This window comes from Cyclopterus lumpus, chromosome 1 (assembly GCF_009769545.1).
Source record: "Cyclopterus lumpus isolate fCycLum1 chromosome 1, fCycLum1.pri, whole genome shotgun sequence".
Classification (NCBI taxonomy): domain Eukaryota; kingdom Metazoa; phylum Chordata; class Actinopteri; order Perciformes; family Cyclopteridae; genus Cyclopterus; species Cyclopterus lumpus.
Window position 1 is genome coordinate 20,190,421 of NC_046966.1, and position 21,307 is coordinate 20,211,727.

The 21,307-nt window shown below is 44.9% G+C and overlaps 1 protein-coding gene across 1 annotated transcript in view; it reads left to right on the forward strand.

The window, feature by feature from the left end:
• fat1a (FAT atypical cadherin 1a) overlaps nucleotides 1-21,307 on the forward strand; it is a 70,072-nt gene that overhangs the window by 13,407 nt on the left and 35,358 nt on the right. Inside the window, exons 3-5 of the mRNA XM_034537658.1 lie at nucleotides 3,157-3,471; nucleotides 15,208-15,269; nucleotides 20,294-20,623. Of these exons, the coding sequence (XP_034393549.1) occupies nucleotides 3,157-3,471; nucleotides 15,208-15,269; nucleotides 20,294-20,623 (707 nt within the window). The remainder of the gene's footprint in view (nucleotides 1-3,156; nucleotides 3,472-15,207; nucleotides 15,270-20,293; nucleotides 20,624-21,307) is intronic.

The window sequence follows — 21,307 nt, forward strand, 5'->3', positions numbered from 1 at the left end:
CCATTTAGAAAAATCAGCACGCGCAAACAATCTGGATGTTGCGAGTCTTAATATTGTATTTAGTTTGTTTCAGGGGAGAACTTTGTGACGCGCGCTGCACGGTTGCTGGTCGACTTTTTTCAAAAGCAAATGCCACCCTCGTCAAACGGCGGCTACACTCCGACTGGAAGTCGTTACTGAATACGCTCCTTGTTGCATCTGCGCAGGACGTTGATTTAAGTGCACTCGTACGAACGATACCTGCTGGTCTTGATAATGTGAAATCCTTCAGGCTGTCTGAAGGCTCCACCACACTTTGAAGAACAAAGCCAGAGGGAAAAGGAAAGAGCAAGGGGGGAAGGAAGAAGGAAGAAAAAGAAAAAAAGCGGAAAGCAAATCTGGCAGAGGCTGTTGCACAGTCTGTTTTTTTTCTCTTTCTTGTGGCCTAAGGGCAGGTTTTGCTTCTGCCTCAGTGGGTAGGCTAGGTATATGGGATGGGTGTGGCAACTACATTCTTCAGATTCATCTTTCATGTGCTTTGTGTGTAACCAGCCAGTCAAAAGCTGTGGCCAGATAGCTTTTCATACAAGTTGTTGCGTTTTTAAGTCTAAATAAATAAATATATATATATATATATATATATATATATATACACACACCTACACACAAAATAACTCTAGTGTGCAAATTGGCCTTGACATTTAGTTTGAAAAGGCCAGAATGTGGACGTTAGCATTCCTCTTGCAGCTGCCGCCTGTATTCATGTGACAGTCTTGCAAAAATGCGACAAATGAAGTTATCTCAGAAACAGCGGGGGGGTCATGCTTCTTCGCACGCGGTTCTTCGCCGCTGTTTCTGAGATAACTTCATATGTTATCTCAGAAACAGCCCCCCCCCGCGCGCGCCGAAAGTGGATTGGTTCTGCCACGCGGGCATCTCCTTGGCACAAGGGAACAAAAGAAGTGTCAGACCTTCCCGTTTTTTTCCTCGTCTCTACTAACTACGTATTAACGCGCATGCACGAGACCAACCTTTCCAACCCTTTTCACCTTCATTGTCATTTTACACTTTATATATACTAATTCCCTTCCCACGGGTTCGCTGAAACACGCGTCCTCCAGTCCTGTTGCGGTTCTGCTCGGGATGCCTCACATAAGCGTATGCGTTGCCTATTTGTGTCGAACATCTTGCAATTTCCTCCAGTCGTGATCCACTCCAAATAGTCAGCTTCAATAAGATCAGGAATTAGCGAATAATGTGTTATTCTTTTTCCTAATGATTGCGATCACATTTCCGGTGTTTATCCCCGTTAATCGTGTTCTATGACGTTTGCTCGTGTTCCTCCCTGTGTCCATTGTGAGCTTCAAGCCATTAGTTTGATTATACGCAGCCATCTTATTAGCATTCCTGACGTACCCTCGCGTCGATGTTGTTTCCACCACGGGGCTCTTGGCTTTAGGAAACATTGGGGAGCTACCTCTTTTCCCTTGCCTGGCTACCCGTCCTATGCATGCCTGCAGCTCATTTGAGAGCGCTATAATGATGACTAATGACGAGAGGATCAGGGGCCGACAAATGCAGGGCCGCTTGAGTGAAGCGTGGGGTAGTGGTGCTGGGGGGAGATAACTGAGCTGTACAACCAAACTCCCGTCCCGTGTTACAATTTTTGAATTAGTAATTTGGAGTGTTTATGCTTTTCTGAGAAATCTGCCTGCGCCCGAGGAGGTTTGGCTGCTCTGTTCCACTCATCGCCGTTCCATTGTGTAACGAAGGCAGCAGCAGAAAACCTGGCGGCCCTTATCTGTGTTTATAGATTCGACGCCCACACCCGGTAATGACACAGGTGTGTCTACTTCGTGATTCACCTTTTTTTTTATTAGTTGCAGATATGATCAAATCAAATACAGCGATACATTCCGATTGCGCCTATAAAAAGGTTATAAAGGTATTGCGCACAACACAAACGTTGGATCTAGGTGGTTATTACAAAGGTTGTCGGGTTTTTTTTCGAAGATATTTCTGTTGATGTTGGCTTTTCGCCGCCTTCTATTTTGTGCTTGTTGAAATGATGGGACCTCACATACGCTCGTTATCCAAATAATATCGTCGTTTCATTAACAGCTCTTTTTCCCTTCTAAAGATTTTAGATTTTTATCCAACTGTTATCTGTTTAGCAGTTTGGTTCTCCACTGCAATCACTTGTCACTCACAGTTCAGTCATTTCCCTACTTTTAGTCTTTTTGTTTTGCTTCTATTTCAATTTGTGAAAGTAATGGTGCTGAATGAAAACAGAAACCGTAGTCTGGTTGGAATTGAATTATTAGTGTTCACGTAAACACATTAAGTAACACTTCCTCACGAGCAAACTCACACATAGGCATGTGCACACACCCTCTCCCTCTAACTGAAAACCCCCTACATCTACTAAAACACACACACACACACACACTTATCCCTTTCCCTACAGTTCAAATGTACCTCCTGAGCACCTGGTGAGTGGGCTCGGGTTGGGATGAAAAGCACTAAAGCAAATTTGCTCATGTGAACTGTTGTTTGTTAGCTTTTCCTCAGAACATCTTGCACTACTCGCAACATTCAAACATCCGAGCTTGTGTCCCCAGAAGTTACATTTACAGGTCAGGCGTGCAGATCTGGTTTTTTTTACAGTAAAAGCAATCACAGAGCATTTTTTAGGAGATTAAAAATGAAACTTGTTGATGCATAACTTAGGCCTCTGTTCTTTTGGCCGAGTGCATCGGGACATATTTTCAACGTATTTCACCGCGACTGCATCCAGACTATTCGTATGATATCAGCCCCTCCTCCACTCCTTCACTTAACCAGTGTGAACTTATACAACTTACAGGCCTCTGAAAGCTCTGTTGTTTGCTCAGCTGAAGGCTACAGCCCCCACATGGCAGTTAAAAAAAAAAAAAAAGAACGTCTGTGCCGCTGAATGTAAACAGGAGAGCGCTGGCTGGCTGTTGTTAATATACCACTATGACATGTTTCAGTTGAGGCGCCTGTTCTGGTGTTCAAGCTTCTGGTCTCTTGAATGCTAGAAATCAATCTCAGAGATCAGCGATAGTGCAGAAAGTGATTTGAGACATATGCACATGAAACATAATCCCTGATTTTGAAAGAGTTTTTTTTTTTTTTCTCTCTCCAATCTCTCAGGCATCATCCAAACACAAGAGCTGCTGGACCACGAGACAACGCCACACTACTGGCTCACCGTCTACGCGATGGATCGCGGCGTGGTGCCGCTCTCCGCCTTCGTCGAGGTCTACATCCAAGTGCAGGACGTCAACGACAATGCGCCGCAAACCTCGGAACCTGTCTACTACCCGTCCGTCGTGGAGAACTCCCCGAAAGACGTGTCGATCATCCAGATTAATGCGGTCGATCCAGACGCCAAGGCCAGCGATAAACTCACCTACAGGATCACCAGCGGCAATCCCCAGGGCTTCTTCGCCGTTACCGCCAGGACAGGTAAGACTGCTGTTGCGCCGAGATGGATATTGATGACGCCGTAAATTGCTTCCTCGGAGCAGGAAGTCCCTTCTCTGACTCATGACCTTGCTTTGGATTTCAGGGAAATTGGAATCGTTAATTTGGCTGCGAGCTTGAGAAAGAAACTTTAAGCAACTCATAGAATAAAGCATTGAAAGATCTAACCAACGTCTAAAGGATGGTCACTTCTTATTCTTTTCACATGAGCAGGGATCAATTGGCATATCCTCAATGATAGATACATAAACATTTAGCATGAAATGCCAAATGTATTTGCTTCGTCTCAAGCGATCGACTATTTAAAGGTCACGAATGTGGCAAACAGACGATAAAACGTTGTGCTGCATATTCAATTATCTTTTGAGACTCTGGGCTAGGTTTTGAGATGCACTGTAGTGCGCGGCAGAGACGCCGACGAGCTGCTGCTCTGAAGTTCCTGTTTCGGTTCTTGTGAAGAGGAAGAGCATAGTGAACTCCATATTTTAACCCAGGACAGGAGTGGGTTGAGCCTACAGGGTTTTTTTTCCACTCTAACACTCTAAAGTGGGTTCTCATATGGTACTCTGCAAATGGTGTGATGATTAATATTTCATTGGGCTCTTTTAAAGTTGCAGGAGCCAGCTATGTTTAGTCGGAAAAGCAGAGAGGAAACTTGTAATAGGTACAAAGTGAAGCAGCTGCATGTACATTCAGAGCCTTTCTGTAAAGATACATTCCGGTTTTTACGGGACTCGATATTTAAGTTCTTTTGAAGAATTTACACGTGCACATAGAGCCACTCAGAGCCAACAGGTCGATCTTTACAATTGTAAGACTATTAAATAATCACGGTTACATTTCAATGACTGCCATAGATCACAGTCTCAAAATGAGAAGGCCCTCTTATGTCTCAAAAAAAGTCACAATTACCGGATTATTCCTTCTCACAATCAGGTGTTTCATTGCCTTGAATGCGAGTGTTCATAAAGCTGAAATGAGGAACGGTCAGTGGAGCAGTTGCTCCGGCCTGTCCTCACTGCCGTGTGTGGTCCTCCTGTTTCCCAAGGTTGTCACATCAACAAACTGGAGTTATTTTGGTTGGAAGTGGCAATGTGAATGTTCTGACCAAATAAGGATCCATCTTGGAGCACGCCTCCCAAACCAGCCTCGCAGTAATAGCCGGGTACTCCCCCGCCGGACAGGAAAAGAAAGAGGAAAGAAATAAATGATAACGGGGGGAAAAAAAGGGGGAACCTTTAGGTATCCGGACACGTACGGGGTGGTGTTTTATCTGCATGCTTGACAAGATTAGCTTACATACGCTGATGAGAACTGTGGGAGGCTGGAAAGGGAAAGCGGTGCGAGATTGAATATTTATCTTCTGACAAAGCCGTCATACATAACGTTGTTTAAACAACGTAGGCAGACCTACGAAAGAAAAATATCTTTGCAATCATCTGCCTGCCTGATATATTCAGGTTTTTTTCTTTCTTTTTTTTGCCCTTCTGTGGACCATAACTGGAAAGCAATGTTTACACTGAAGCGGCTGATCTTGATCTAAATGGCATTGCTTTTTTTTTTTTTTGGTATTTATTTTCACCGAACGAGACTGCTTTTTAATCTCTTTCACCGCTGAGGAAGATGAATTCTTTGCAAAAAATATTCTTTGATTCTATTGTAAACATTAGTTTTTCTTCATCAAGGCCCACTGTGCTTTGTTTTGAGGTTTTGGTAAACTTAGAGCAGGAGAAAGTCTTCTCAGCCCACATGTGTGACACATGTGGTCACACTTGTGGGCCCCTTTACAGTAGAATTGTATCTACATGATTTTTTTCTTCTTTTTTAAAATGTCAGATGAGCTCTCTGGGTTATGTTGGATGACACTGAAGCATAAAGGTATGACCCATTCATGCATATCCCAGCATGTTAAAACTTTTATCAGTAGGACACCAGAGCCCCCTGCGTTAGGTTCAACAAAGCGTGGTTTGGACAAAGACAACTTTAAATATTAAATCACTGCTCTGTTGCTGTGATTTTCTTTTCTTCCTTTCTTTGTTTTTAAGATTTCCACAGAGATTTGAGGGAAAGGAGAAGAGAAAAAAACAAGCGAAAACAAGGAGCCACGTGGAGAAGACAGTGATTTATGCACACTGCCAGTTAAAACGACAGCAACGTGTTTTCACTAGCCAATGTTTTTAGTTCCACATCGGATTGAGCGTCCCGGAGAGAGATGACAAACTATATCTTATTTTTTATTATCTGTGGCGTTAAATGAGATGAAAATAAGCCCCGGTATCTCTCCGCATCATCAACTCAATATGGCGTTTCTCGCCGCATATTACAGGTTTTTGAAAATGTTTTAAATTTACAACATGTGAGTCTCTGTAATTACATGTTCTAAAATTGCACTGGAAGCATGGGCCCTTGGCGTGTCTACAAAGCTCTACCAAAAGGGGTGGGGAAAGAGGAAAAGAAGGCCCAGGCCTGTGTTTTTGTGTGTGTGTGGCTTTTGGCAACGTGCATGTGTGTTTCGAGCTAGCTTGCTAGCCTTCCATTGCTGGCCTCGGCCTCCAAGCGGCCTTTCGAGCTTCAAACGCATGTGAAGGCTTCGTTTGACGCCTTGGGTGGCGTCGGTTGCCCCCCCCCCCCCCTTTCTTTTCTTTCCCGCACAGACCCACACTGGCTCGGTAAAGCCCAGGATGAAAGGGCTTAGGCCTACTTTATTTCTGCCAAGTAAACAAGTCCGCTGCTTTGGCTGTTCTCTGACTTTAGTTTGTCATTAAAGTGCGAGGCCAGCTCTTCTCTTTTGCAGACACTATTGCAATCCCTGACGAGAGCTTGGAAGTTAACGGTTTGACATGGCCTCGCTTATGAGGGGGAACAGAACAGAGGGGGAGACACAAGGCAGAGCCGTGTGGGGTGGTGAGCATTGTGCCAGTCAGCTGGATGTGACTTATGTGCTCCACGTCAGTACGAGATCAGGGAATTTGAATAATGATGTTTGGTTCTGAACTTTTAAAAAGACGAACAAGTGCTCCGTTGTCTGATGGCACAGACCTCATCCCGCCCACGGACATGACCACGGTTGTTCCACGCTCCCGAGCTTTGATTGGACGCCTGCTGGGAGCTGTATTCCCTTGGTAAAGACTCGTAGGCTCGTTTCCAACGGACCTCAACAGGATAGCAGGCCGCGTCGGGCAGATAGACAATCGCCGAGAACGAGGGCGGTTTGTCCACACGTCCAGTACTCCAGACTGCCAGCCCCGTAGCTGTCTAGTTTTATTCCCCACATAAAGGAGTTGTCAGAGCTAGTTCATCTGAGGTTGTTGACACGAGTTGCCCACCTTTTTCTGTGGGGGAGCGAGCAGCGTCCATTTACCTGGTGAATCACTATCTCGCTTGTCTGAAATGCTGCTGCTGTGCCTGTGATTTCCTGGACTTTGGGCAGCGCTCTTATGCCAGAGCACGCATGTGTTAGGAAAAGGGCAACCAAGCAGAACACGGTAGTCAGAACACACACGCACAGGAAGTTTTTTTTTCCCCGTATCTAAGTTAAGGAGAGAGAGCAAGAGCAAAGATCACAAGGATAACTATCTTATCTTGCTGAACGCTCATTACTCTACATCCTGTTGTGCCGATTCTGCCTTTCTTCATACCGTATTAGTACTTTCTAAGGCTTCTCTAATTATCCCAGTGGTGTCCATTGACTTTTCAGAACATGGCATCATTAGTCTGTGGTGACCTGACATTTGTGCTCAGAGCACCTAAAGCCTTTTGAAAACTCCACCCGGTAATAATGGCGCCTGTCTTGTGTTCGTCGCCAGACAATGGTCTGGTTCCAGCGGACATCAGCATGCCTTTTATAGGAGATGGCTGTCTGTACCTGATTGTGCCTGCCCTGTAATGGCAGACTCCATTCCAGTGGTTAAAATGAAGGTAGAAGAAAAATCTTGACAGTCGCATTGAGCAATTCTGGCCCATCCTTTTCCTTTTCCTTCGCCTGCAGCCACCAGCTCAATGTCATCAATTGAAAAGGATTGCCCGTGGGTAATGCTTTGGCAAGCTTGGATACCTTTCGACAGGTTTTATGTGCATTTGTCATCCCAGGGTTGAATGAAAAGGTAAAAGGAAAACAGCCACTGGGACTAGAGCTGCGAATCATCCACTTTCTGTGGCGCTCATATCAACTTCCAGTAACGCCTCCTCTGTTTGAGGTAGAAAAACTAGACACACACACACACACACACACACACACACTGGTGTTATCAGTGGTCTACCGAGCCCCAACAACTATCAGGGGAAGTGAGATAGGAAATGGGTACCTCCAACAACTTCCTGGGGTTTCCGGTAATTGAGGGGGCCAAACGATTGTTACAGCTCTCAAGAGAGTGGAAATGAAAAATGTCCAATTGTCCTCTTAAAACTTCAAAGAGTGGTAACGGTGGCTTAGCTTGCTAAGGTTCAGTTCAACCACAGTGTCTTGTGACACATCCAATGATACGGCATGATGTAAAGAAATTGAAAAGTGCCATTTAGTCTCCTTATTCAAAAAACTAAAGCACGCCACATCTCGTCATTGTGGTCTCCAAAGTTGTATTGTAGTCTGATTGATTTGTAAATATAAATTCAAACAAAAATGATCAGTAAACATTTACTCACTTCCCCGCTTTATAAAAGCGCCACAAGGGGGAACTGTGATTCATTGCGAGCAAGCGAAGCCAAACCATTATGTGGCAGTGTGACCAACCACATGACCTAAAAAGCAAGAAAACAACAACACCACCTGACCCACGACGCCTATTCTCTCCGTGCAAAAAGGAAGCCCGGCAACCATTTGTGTTGTCCGCTTGGATAACACCATTTTTTTCATCAGCTCCGTGTCACTTCGGGGTCATAGCTTTTTGATTTGTTGATTCGCTGGCGTTCTGAAACACAGTTTTATTTGACAGTGGCCAACCGGCGTGGGTTTACCGTTCTTTTACTTCACCGATGTGAAGTGTTCCTGCTCGAAGGTTAATGTGTGAGCGCACCGACACACCTCTGCTAAATGGACCAGGTTGCACTCGCTGGTGCACATCGAAACGCCTCACTATCCAATGTGAACAGCACAAAGCTGACGTGTGCAATCGTGCAAACATCAACACATTCGACGATACAGTAGAAATGATTTGTACCCGGGTCAAATCGATCGCTATAAACTGATGATAATTACATCTGGTGTTGTTTAGTTCTTCTTTGTTTGTCATGCAGATTACCATCTCATTGACATTTGTGTATTTATTACTTGACAACAAGGCAATAAAATGAGTAGCTTCGCTATTTACTGGCTTGCTGCCAATTATCTTTCCTTTCCCCTCATCAAGGGGCTGGTTTTCTGTATTTTTTTCGTCAGCTCCGTGTCACTTCGGGGGGCATAGCATAAAAAGGCATTAGCAAACCCCTGAGTGCGTCTGGTGCACATTACTTTTTTTTATTGAGAGAAAATGACTTTTCCTGTCATATTTCAATGTGCACGCCTCGGTAGCCTCAGGTAGGTCGTAGAGCAGGGTTGTAATCGGAACTACATACATGACTATAAGCTCATTATTTAAACAGCATTTGCGTCAGGAATGGTTCCACCAAAGCTTTTTAATCCATAAAAGTGGTTCACACTGTTTTTGCATTCTGTATTATTAGTAAAGGCTACTGTGGCCCCCATTCATATGGGTATATGTGCTACCTTGTAGGGACCCGGTCACAGCTTAAGTTGGCACGGAGAATGTCATTTGTGCTTATTACTAAAATCCTCTTAAAAGGTTTGGTGACCATTCAAAGGCTGGTCGCTGTCGCTGCAACCAGCCAGGAACATACTAGCGTTAGTCAACAAAACCTCTGCAAGCTCTTTGTATTTTCCTCTAGACTGCAGTTTACCCTCCTGGGGGGAGTTTGTTCCCGGGGTTTTACATCGTTCATTCAACAAAGGGTGTTTTTTGAAAAGGGTGAGTTAAGCCGCCGGAGCTAACGGGTCAGCCTCGTCTCCGACGGGACAATAAGTCCTCACAGTTTAATTAACGAGACGTATTTGTACCATCGATCTCTCTGTCTTCAAACCGTCTCTCTTTTGTGGAGCAGCTCGCACTCCAACAGAGCGGTTAAGTAAAAGCGGCTGGTGCAACGCTGGCCAATGAGCTCCAATAACATCCTCCATGTTGGACTCGCCAACAGGTCAGCGCTGTCGAGAAGCATCGCGAGTGTTTCAACCGCACGGATTTGTTGAATTGAGCAGGTTTTGCTTTGCCGTGGCCACGTATTAAGTCCCGTTTCATGTTTTTAATTTAATCCCAAGTAACTATACATTTCAAGGAGAGTTGGGCATTAATGTACGAACGCAGATAGCCACAGACATTTGCTGAAGGGACTTCATCGCCCCAATGGAAATTGTGCATATTTGATTCTGTCAGATTACATCCAGAACTCACTATGCCCAACTCATTTTTATCGCCAATCAGCGAGCGTTTGATTGACAGACGGTCAATAGTGTAATTGGCCTTGCAGATTTATGCTCGCGACACAATCACAACTTTAACGCTCATGTGGTTTGAAATTCGATGTAAATTTGACAAATGAAAATTGAGAGGCCGACGTGAAATGTGCAAGCTCTACGAGCCATTTAACATATATAGATATGCAAAGAAATATGGATCAAAACCACAGTTCACCCACACAGTCCTTACTGTCACCGTTATCCGTGATGCCACATAGAACAAGACTCCCGGTAAGCTCAACAGGTACCTCAGCTGCTCCACTGCATCCCCTCCATTGACACACCGTTCACTTTCACAAGCACTGAGGGAACCTGAATCCCCCATAGCCCCAAGTCTTCCATGACGGCGCTCCTCTATTCAGATTACAAATAAGGCTCGCAGCTGTGAGGTGCTGAGATATCCCCGATCCTAATGCAAACAACATCCCCCCTCCGAATGCCTTTTACTCATTTTCATGAAGACCATATGTATGTATTAATGTGTTCATATGAGCTGACATGGCCACTCTCTTTTGTTCGCATTTTGTCAACTCGCCGTGCGTGTTCCCCGGGCGACAGGAACAGGACGCCAGTTGGACTACGCTGCCCGTTTTCAAACGGCGTGCCAAGTATTCCTTCACAATAAAAGTCGGCGGCTCCTTGTTTTCGCCAGTGTTTCGGAGGACTCGGTTACAAAGAAAGCGACAATCAGCGCCGACTTAATGTGCCAGTCTCGTCTTAGACTCCCACAGCCCCTTCTGGTTGTCGGTCTCCCACAGTTTTCAGCTGGGAGTTTCGATGGCATCGTGAGCAGTGGAAACAGATATTTCGTTCCCTGTGTTGTTTTAGTGGCAGACACTTAACTCAAAATAACGCTGCGAGTACAGATATAGCCGTCTGGGGTCGGATGGCGGGTTTTTTCAGGATAAGAAACGCCGCAGCCCCATGTTCATTATTTCCCTCTCACCGGAGAGATATAGCAAGCATTTAAATACTGAATATTCATAGCGTCATAGTGTCATTTCATCACCGACGACACTACGAGTCTCCAAGGGCTCCGAAAATGCCAGACGCCCGGGCACATTCCCGCATCGTCTGGAGTTTTAAAAGTGTGTCACATAGATATGTGTGTCACTCCGAAGAACTGCTAATCACGGCGGTAATTCCCGGGTACGAGCCGGCTCAACAATGTCCCGGACTCCTTCGCTCCCTACAGGCCTTGATTTGGGAGCGGCGGTTTGCAGCGCTCAAGGACATGGTTGAAGAGGGCCACCGCTGCTCGCCTGTCTTTTTTTTCTCCCCCTCTCAAAACAGCATGGCTGTAATTACTGTCGGCCCAGCTCAGCCCACGGCGGAGGATGGATATTTTTTTGTGTGTGTTTGTGACAAAGGCTGCCGGGGTTGGAAGCGCAGGCTTCTTTTGGTGAGCTCGGGCTTACCGAGCAATTATTTCCCAGTTCCTCAAACGTCGAGGTGGAGATAGAGAGGCGCATGTACCTTTTTTTTTTTTTTATTGGCCAGCATCGTCCGACACAAATGGGCCATTTTCTGGCGAGCGTGTCGCTTCACTGTGAGTGGACAATGATCGCGGGATGAGTTTAAAGAGTTCTGAAAAGTTTCTATTTGCTCTTCTTCTGGAAACTAGTTGTTTCCAAAAGTGAGATCAGTGCGTGGATATTAGGAGTGGGCGACAAGTGCCGAGGTCAGAGGGATCTAAGAGCTGGCAGCATGTCAGATAAAAGTGGAGCAGAAACAAACAAAAGCAGTTTAAGCCACAACGCAACATGCACCATAACAGCTTTATTCATCTGCAGTGGAGGACTTAAAAAAAATATACTATTTTTTTTTCTCCGTTTCCGATGTTTTGTTCTACTCTCTGACTTCTTTATCCTCCACATCTTGGAAGTGGATGCTGGTTTCATGCTCCATCAAAATTCTGAAATAATCTTTACTTAATTAATATGAAAGAGCAGTAAGAAATGTTGTTGGAGGTATGAAACAGTTGAATTAGTCTGGTCATCAACATGAAAGTAATCTGCAACTATGTTGACAATTGATTCCCGGTTTTGATTAGTCACCTTTCCAGAGAAAAATGCATGACAATACTGAGATCCATTTACCAGAAATGAGCTGCGTTGGCTTTCAGGATTTTCATTTTTTTTAAAGCAACTTCACAGACCAAACGATTAAAAAAAATAAGCGCAAGATTAATCCAAAGTTTATTCATTAGCTGCAGTCCCAGACTGCTCGGTACACCTGTGGGAACACACCTAATGCGACGGGGAAAGAGGAACCCGGGACCACGCCGTTTAAAGGCAGACGCTCACGACGGGGCGGATTGTCTGCTGCGACTGAGACGTGCACAAAGAATACACGGTCTGGCAGGAGAGGTCGCTGCCCCGCTGTGAGAAGATCGGCACCCCGCATCTGGAAGGAGTCCCATCAAATGTGTTTTGATATTCATGACGCCGTGCCAGTTGTATTGCGTCTCTGGGGCGATGGGATTTCAGCAGGTTTGTTGTCCATGGAATCTGAGCGTGCTCGTCAACCCCAATGTTTGCTTTTGTTTTGTTTTCACTCCAGAAAGCGAACAAAGGATCAAATCACTTTTCCCTTTTTTTTTTGAATTTTTTGAATTTTTTTTGTTCCGCTTTACCGCCTCGTTTGCCAGTGCGCTCTCCCCAAATTTCCCCCCGTCTCTATTTTCAGCGGTAGCGGCGGTAATTTGTGTCAGTTGGAGAGAGAAAAAAAAGGAGACGGGAGCGATTACACCTGAACCAAAAGGCGCACACGGGTTTGTCAACAAAAAACTAAAAGGCATCCGGCGATGCGCCGCCTGTGCCATTAACTCATCTTTTCCGGCGCGCCTGCTGTCGCGGCGTCGTGGTTCAAATGACGTTTGTGAAGCGCGACCTCTGTGCATGCAGTCTTTGGCAGAAACCAATAAGCTACATTTCTATTCTTTGGGATTACTGTTTAAACGAGGGCATTTTTGTGATGTTTTTTTTTTGTGCCGCCGCACTCCGAGCAGGACGTGTGTTGTGATGCCTCGCCAGCCTCGGACTTGGCAGCCGATTTGCAATCAGAGGCCTCGACTCGGTGTGGTTAATGCTGTCATCTGTATTCTGCTCTATAATACATGTACAGAGAGAGGAGTTACCTAACACGGCACACGGGAGCTTAAAAACATTATCATCCATCAGCTCCAGCCCTGCTAAAGCACATGAATAATTAGGCAGCGTGGTCTGTTATTGATGTGGCAAAACAGAACTATTAGCTTTGATGGTAATAATCTGGTGCTCGCTAACTCGTCTAACCCGCGCTGATCCTCTGCAAACTACTGCAGATATCGCGCAGCACTGCAGAGAGTAATTTATGTAAGTGGTATGAATCCACGGAAACTTTAATTGTGTTGTCAGTGTTGTCACACTTTTTTTTTATTATATGTTGTTGTTATTATTATGCGGGGTTATTGCCGGGCTTTTGCCCCGTTAAAATCTTCCTTTTGTAAATCAAAAGCAGCAGGTTCAGAAAACTGTAAAAAGATGTTTCATTGATTATATTCATGCCTTTTCACAACAACAAAAACATTATAATGACGAACTGTTTGTTTTTCAACCTTGGGGTCGACTTTATTTCACCAGATGTGGGAAAAAATAAAAATTGAAATTACATAGACTTATTTAGACTTGGGAATTATTATTCTCTTAAATTTTGGCAGACACTACCCGTCCATACTCCAGTCCTCTCTACCGGTGCTCAAGCCCTTAGTCGCATCCGGTGTGGTCAAAACATAACGGATTCGCCCTGATTATCTATTTTAAATGAATGCAGAATGTGCGAGCATTAGCATGTAGGCGCAAGCAAAAATAGCGGCGCAAAAAATAAAATAATTGCGCCAACAGGAACGACTCTTTTTTTTTTTGCCCAACCGAGTATCAGTAGACTCATCTCTTTGCAGCTCACTGTGAAGATTAAATAAAGCCGAAGAAGGAGAGGATAAAAAAAGGGGGGGGGGGCAAAGTGCCTCGCTCATGTGCCTCAATTGCAGTGCTGAGGGAGTGATATTTCAGGACTTGTAAGTTGTGGCCTGCTATTCTCGTTGCAGGCATATGTGCCATTGATGGGTTTGGGTTTCAGAAATCCTTCGCTTTATGCTAATCAGACGCACTGTGGCAGGCAGACGGCTCTGGTGCGGTTGGACCTGGCATGTCTACTCTGCACTCAGAGTCCCTGCAAAGTTGCAATTAAAGCGGTAGTGAGAACAGCTTATAACGCAGTCATGTCGCGAACCACCCCCCCCCTTTTTTTTTTTCTTCCCTTGTGTGTGTGAATTTGATTTAAAATCGGATTAGCCAGGAACTCAAGACTCTCAACTTGTTTTATTTTGTACTTTTGCCAAACCCTGGCTTAACAAAGTCCCTTCTGTGTGATTCACTTCGGAGCATCAAAACCCCCCCCCCACACACACACACACACACACACACACACACACACACACACACTTTAAAGGAACGGTAGAACCCCAAAAGACCCTTGAAGCACTTCAACTAGGTGCAGGATCTCTTCTGAAGGTTCCTTTGCTCTGTTTCAAAGAGAGCTCGGGACCGGGGGGGGGGGGGCGATGTCTCACTATTTGTTCAGCTTGTGGAAGAATTAAAAGCCGAGCGTCGAGGCCGTGCTGCTGTTTGGACACTATTCGCACACCGTGGTGATATTTCACGTATGTGTGGCGGGATGTCTGGCGACGGGTTGGACCAAAACCAGGGAGAGCCCTCCTCCACATGCTCTTAACTTGTGGGTGACGGATGAGATAACCAGCAGGGTTCAGACGATGCCAGTGTTGTTACTCAAATGCTGTTTATAGTACCTGATAACAGGAGCTATACAATGATTTAGTGTTTTAATCCACCTTACAACCTACAAATACTGGATTTTTAATGCCGATATCAATATTTTGAACAGTTAAAAAAACAAACAATTTATCAACAAATGATTTATAGATCAATTTTATATAGATATATACAAGGATCCTGAACATTTTCTGATTGAAGAAACATTTATTATATTGTTTTATATTGGCGGGGCTCATTCATCTGCCCCTGGTTCAGCATTTTCATATATATATATATATATATTTATATGAAACAACAGAAATGGATGCAGTTGGTTGTTCTATGTAATTATTTCTATATCCTTTTTATATTCACACTCTCATTGCTTGTCTTCAACAGGTCTGGTTACAACCACCTCACGAAAACTGGACAGGGAGCAACAGGATGAGCACATTCTTGAGGTAAGTTTCAACTCTCTTATGCATGTGGAAATGAAATGGTAAAAAATGATAATCAAGAGACCGTCAAAGAAAAAAAAAGAACCACGGTTTGGCATTTTCCAGCCTACTTTGGCTGAGTGCCACGAGTTGCCGACAAAGACAAGTCTTCTAGTGTGTGCAGGAAAGGTCCTTTTTGGAATAATTTCACCTTGCACTGATTTCCGGATGAGGTCGGAAGAGAGGTGGGAGGCGTGCGGGGAGATCCTGGTGACTGCTCCTTTGTTCTTTCCCACTGTTCCGTCTCGCGGACGGAGCAAGCCGGGACAGGAAACTGTTGTCAGACCAACCGGGCCAATGTCTAAACTTGTGGGTTTTAATTGAGCCGGGCTCCGTTTATCTGACGATGCCTCGCTCCCTCTTCCTCACCACAGCACTCCGGGCTTGATAATAACCGTTTTAATTGTGTTTTCCGGTGCTGACAGGGAGCAGATTGGACTCCTTTTTAAAAAAAAAAAATTAAATTATTGTTGGAAGTTACACAATTCAGTGATCACTGGGTGACGGTTAACGCTGCTGCATCTGGTGCCAGCGCGGTGTCGTATTTCACACCGGCGGTTGTTTAAGTACGTCGCGCTGCACTAATTGCATGACGGGACTGGGAGTAAAAAGAGTGAGGGAATGAGGGAAAGACTGTGTCACTTTTAAGTGAAATGTTTTGAATGACATCAAATGGTAATGCCGTTGGAAATAAAAGCAACACGGTTCGAATGTGGCTCGGATCATCGGGTGTCAGGGGAAGGTCACGTCTGGCGGTTTCGCTCTCGACGCCGAATCGCTACTTTCGACATGTGGCCGAAAGCTGCTGAAGCACCAGCTTGGAATCTGTGTCTGATCCCAAGTCTTCGTGTCTGTGATAAATAAAGAAGCAAATTCCCACCTAAGCCGAGTTAAGCTAAACTGAGTTTTGTGACTTTTGTTCTTTTGTCCCGTTGACGGAAGGCCTCCAGACAGATATTTATCAACCACATTAAACGCTTGGCTCAAACTCTGGATCGACTTTAATGTCTCGCCAAATTCAACACGCCGATTCTCTTCGCGCTAATATTCTTGCCATATTTTAATTTTCTTCAGAAATTAACTAGTAAAAGGTTCTCTCGCACATTCCTATTTAATTTCAATTGGAGGGATAATTTAAAGCTAGTAACTTATGACCTAAATACTTAGGAAGTGGCTGAGTGAACACAGCCCGGAAAGAGCTGTGTAACCATGGCAACTTAAGAAGTTTCTGTGTGTCGGTCACTGATTATTGGGGATCGAGCAGAAAAACTCTTTATTGGGCCAAATGTTCATGGAGCCGCTCAGACCCCTCAACCCTACAATTTGCCCTCCACACACGCACACGCACACACACACACACACGCACACACAAACACGCACACACACACACACGCACACGCACGCACTGTCCTCAGGACAGCAAATCGAGGGATAATCGTGATTCAGAGGAACATAGATGGCAGAACCAATCAGATTTGAACTCCTAACCAGCGTTGGAGTTTTCGTACGAGCTTGTTGTCGGAGAAGAGCGAAACATGTGGGGCCATGTGGAACATGTGGAGCAATTAGGGTGGTGGGCTGTGTCAGCATTGTTTGCACCAAATGCCAAGAGGAGGTGGAGGGAGCACAGGGGGCCTTCAGCTTTTATGATGAGAGGGATGGGGGTTGGTAGTCGTCGTGTGCCTGTGTGTGTGCGAGAGAGCGAGATAGAGATAAAGGCAGTGGGGGAATTTGAGGAAAGGCAAAGCTGCTCTTGTTGGTCTGAGTGTGGGCTCTGGGGGCTGGATCATAGGCCTCCGTCCCAGGAAGGAGGGGGGGTGGGGGGGGGGGTAAATAGCAAAAGTGGACATTGCCAGGACATGCTTAGGATTCAGGCCTGGGATTTGGGACTGAGAACATTATAATGGAAAAACCAGAGGTGAATGGGCTGTTCCCATCTGTTGTCTGGAGCCTATCCCAGCATGCAGTTGGACGCAGACACAGTGTACCTGGCCAGGTTGCGAGTCTGGCCTGTTTGACAAGGATATTAGATATGTTACGTCAGGTTTTTTTTATTTTTTATTAATCATTAAATCTATTAAACTCATAAAACCTGCATCATAACTACATCTTTAGAGGGGTTGTGTTGTCCAACCAGCACTCCAAAAACCCAGACATACTTGTTAACAATACCATAAATCCTCCAGGTGCTGTGAGAAGTAAACTGTAGTCGGAGCTAAGACTCCCCTGTGAGCATTTGTGTTTGTGTTTTCCACTGCGGGGGATTGGGCAAATTCAAAACGCTCACCAACAAAAACTCTTCTGAAGGTTGTCGGCCCCCCACGGGAAAAAGGTTCTGCGGTGGAAAACACCCCAGGAGTAAGAACGTCGTAACGAGGAAAAAAAGTTCTCCGGGCCCGTTGGCAGTTATCACAACAGACACTAAAAGAGCGAAGGCGAGCGAGGGGGTGGGGGGGGCTCTGTGGAAAACGGGACGCCGTGCAAAGAAACTGCCGTGGAACTTCACTATTCCACCAACACCCGACGCAGTTTGTCTTTTGAATTTGAATTCACTTTGAATGCACTAAAACAACATATGGTGAAATAGATGATCAGAACAAAGTGGATGGGCTCCAACGAGACACACTTCCTCTGGTGTCGCTTCTCTGTCTTTAGTGCGGTTTGTGCCTAATTATCAAACAAAAGGCTTTTGATGAAAAGAGTTACACACACACACACACACACACACACAGGCAGCTTTATGATGTGTCGCTTGAGTATCGAATAGGCCTCCCTTCCGTAAACAGAGTGCCTTTTTTCCGTCTCCAAGGTGTTTGATATAATCGGGGATTTCAGGCGCTTGTACCGTCTCATAGAAAAAAAGGCTCATGTGATCGAAGGCGTTCATTACGCAGCACGGGGTGGGTCGCCGTGTCCAACATAACCTATCCTCCCAGAGAGAGACGCTCGCACTTAGGTTTCTCATCATCCCATTTAATCAATTCGGCTCGTGTGGGATAGCGCCGGACAGCTGCAGACACTGCGAGAAAAAACAAAAAAAACACATTACTTTGATAATTGAAACTATCGCACACCAAATGGAGCGCGCCCCGGCTCCTGGACTCCTGGCGGTTTATCCCCGAAGCACTTAGCAGATGGTTTTAAATGACTGACATTTGTCCTGCTCCTTCAAACAGCTCCTGCGTGGAGAAAAGCTCGCATCGCTTTCCGGGCGCGTAAAAACCCCGGCGAGCCCATTTTCATCGAGACGAAGATGGAAATCGTGTGTGTTTAGGTCGACGCCGTGGTCCCTTATTCTTTTTTTGTTTGTTTGTTGTTGATTAGATTAAACTGCTCAAACGTGGCACGAATTACCAAACGTAACGGACGGCGCTTGATATCACGACTCAAATTGAGGCCTCGTTAATGATTCAGATGCGTGACACTGTCTTTTGTTCTCAGTACTTCTGGGGTTTGGGAAAAGGCCCCCGGCCCTTCTCGTGGAGTGCAGTGAGTCTTAATGTTTATTAGCAGTGAAAAATCTTTGTTTGCCTGCTTGACGCGCAGCAGCAGTCGAGTTCGGTGCAGCTGGTGCTGTCGGTGAAGAGGGTGCAGCTAATTAAAAATAATCATCTCTGGTGGGTTGTTCGTGTAGCAGCCAAACAAGCGACGGTTATCGGGATCACGGGGCGAGCGTACGAACCGCTACTCGAGATTAGGATTCCTTATTTTTAGTTCACCATTACAGAAACAAAACCGTGATTACCTGAATTCACCGACGCCAGCTATTGACTCACCAGGGTTCAGAGTGGATGCAGTTTAATTTGTAGAAAATGAGGTGGGGAAAAAAAATGTCTCTCCTGCTCATTTAAATGGGCTCTTTTACATTTTTTACTGCCAAATTGATCCGCTAATTACGCCACCAATGCGTATAACACTTGATAATGAATGCTATATTGCCCTTAATTTGTTATTGTGCCCTGAAATACCTCCAAATTGATTGGTGCTTGCACCTTTATGCAGACAATTAGATTGAATCAGGCTAAATATAGGGTTTAACGTAAATGTTTTCTTTCACTCGTCTGCTCAGTCAATTCGCCCAAAGCCAAAGCAAATCATTTTATTTATTATTTATTTTTAGACTAAAGTTTATTGTCACGTTTAATCTTTTTGTTGTTTGTAAATGAATCGGAAAGATCAATAAAATTCAAAATCAAAATGAATGAGGCAAATTCGTAATTTGTGATATTGGGCTGTATAAAAATAAACTGAATTGAATTGGAAATGGAACAGGACCCAGTGTGTCGTAGATGCAAAGCAACAACTCAATTTTCCCACTTGCCTAAAAGCCAATTGCTGGTTTTGGTATCCCAACGTGGCGTTTTATCCCTCCTATTATTCATCCTTCTCCTTATTGAAGCCCTTCCAGGGTCTGAAAGCCCCAGTAGTGTCGCGATGCTCCTTCCCTACTTCCCACCAGACAAAGTGGTTTGAACCAAATAACACCCGTACCACCAAGGGAACACAAGTGTTGAAAAAAACATGTAAAAATCCTCTCGTATTTTCCTGCTGGAGAATATGGTCTCACTAAAAGTACCCTTTTGATCAGGGGAGAAGAGCTTTATCTTCCTCATTATACTGTGAAGATTAGGATATTACGTCCCCGCCTGTTACTGATGTATGTTTGTGTTTTTAAAGAACGTGTAATAGAAGTGACACCCTGTCGGAAAATCTAAGAGTTGCCTTTAAGTTTGGCTGCTGGCTAAGTTGTTGAGTAAGAAGTGGAATGAAAAGCATGATGAAGGGAACATTCATACTTCCCCCTTTTCATCTCCTCTTTGATTTATTTTTTACTTAACTATGACTTTCAAATGCAGCTGTCTTCATCTTTGCTGGAATTATTAATTAATTATTGACATTCTAACTATTGCAGGAATTCAGGTCTTCTTTTCAGTCCCCTTTAAGTCTATGAACTCCACGTTCTGACGTTTTTTACTCTTTCCCCTCAGATCACAGTCACGGACCACGGCGTTCCTGCCAAATCCACCACGGTCCGCGTCCTCGTGCGAGTCCTCGACGAGAACGACAACAGGCCGTTGTTCCTGGAGAAGATCTACAAGATCAAGCTCCCGGAGAGGGAGAGGCCGGAGAACGAGAGGGCGGCGAAGAGAGACACGGTTTACCGGGTCATCGCATCCGACCGGGACGATGGACCCAACGCCGAGATCTCCTACAGCATCGAGGATGGCGATGAAAACGGGAAGTTCTTCATCGAGCCAAAAACCGGACTGGTGTCCTCAAAGAAGTTCTCGTCCGCCGGAATATACGACATCCTCACGGTGAGTTTCTCATCCCAGTGCTTCAGCAGTCAATGTTTACAACAGATGCTTCTTTGTTGTTTCACTGTCGTGCTCTTCTCTTTATCGCAAGTTTACTTACCGCCTTTGTTTCTTTACCCTCCTTATTGTATTATCTTTTTTTTCATTTATTTTTTTTTGTGATTTAAAAAGTACAGTAAAAAAAAAAAAGAAGCCGGCGGAAAGGAGATTATAAGATAATTGTTCCACTCACATCATGTTGGTCCACAAGTGTGGGAGGCAATTATTTTGTAAAAAGCATCTACTTTAAAGTTGAGGAAGCATGTTCCAAAACACCAGTCAACACAATCCAATTAGGGGTCTCATTGTCACAAGGCTGTGCAGACAAATGTGTCAATCATTGTGGTTGCAATACGCCTGCCGCACTTGATGCATTTCTTCTCATCACGGTCGCTGTTTTTGAAGTATTTTTGGAATTACTGAGAAATAACTGCGTGACGTCTGTGGAAAAACGGTTATTTTTTAAAATATTTGCGAAAATGTTTCAAAAGCAGGAATGTACCTCCCATTTTAGTCCTCGCAGTTGTCTGTGAGAACTACCGAGGTGATACTCGAGGCTCATCTTTTTCTTTTTTTGTATTTAAACAGATTTTCACCCAGATTTTATGTCCCCACACGTCCAACGTGGTGTGTCCCCCCGTCCCC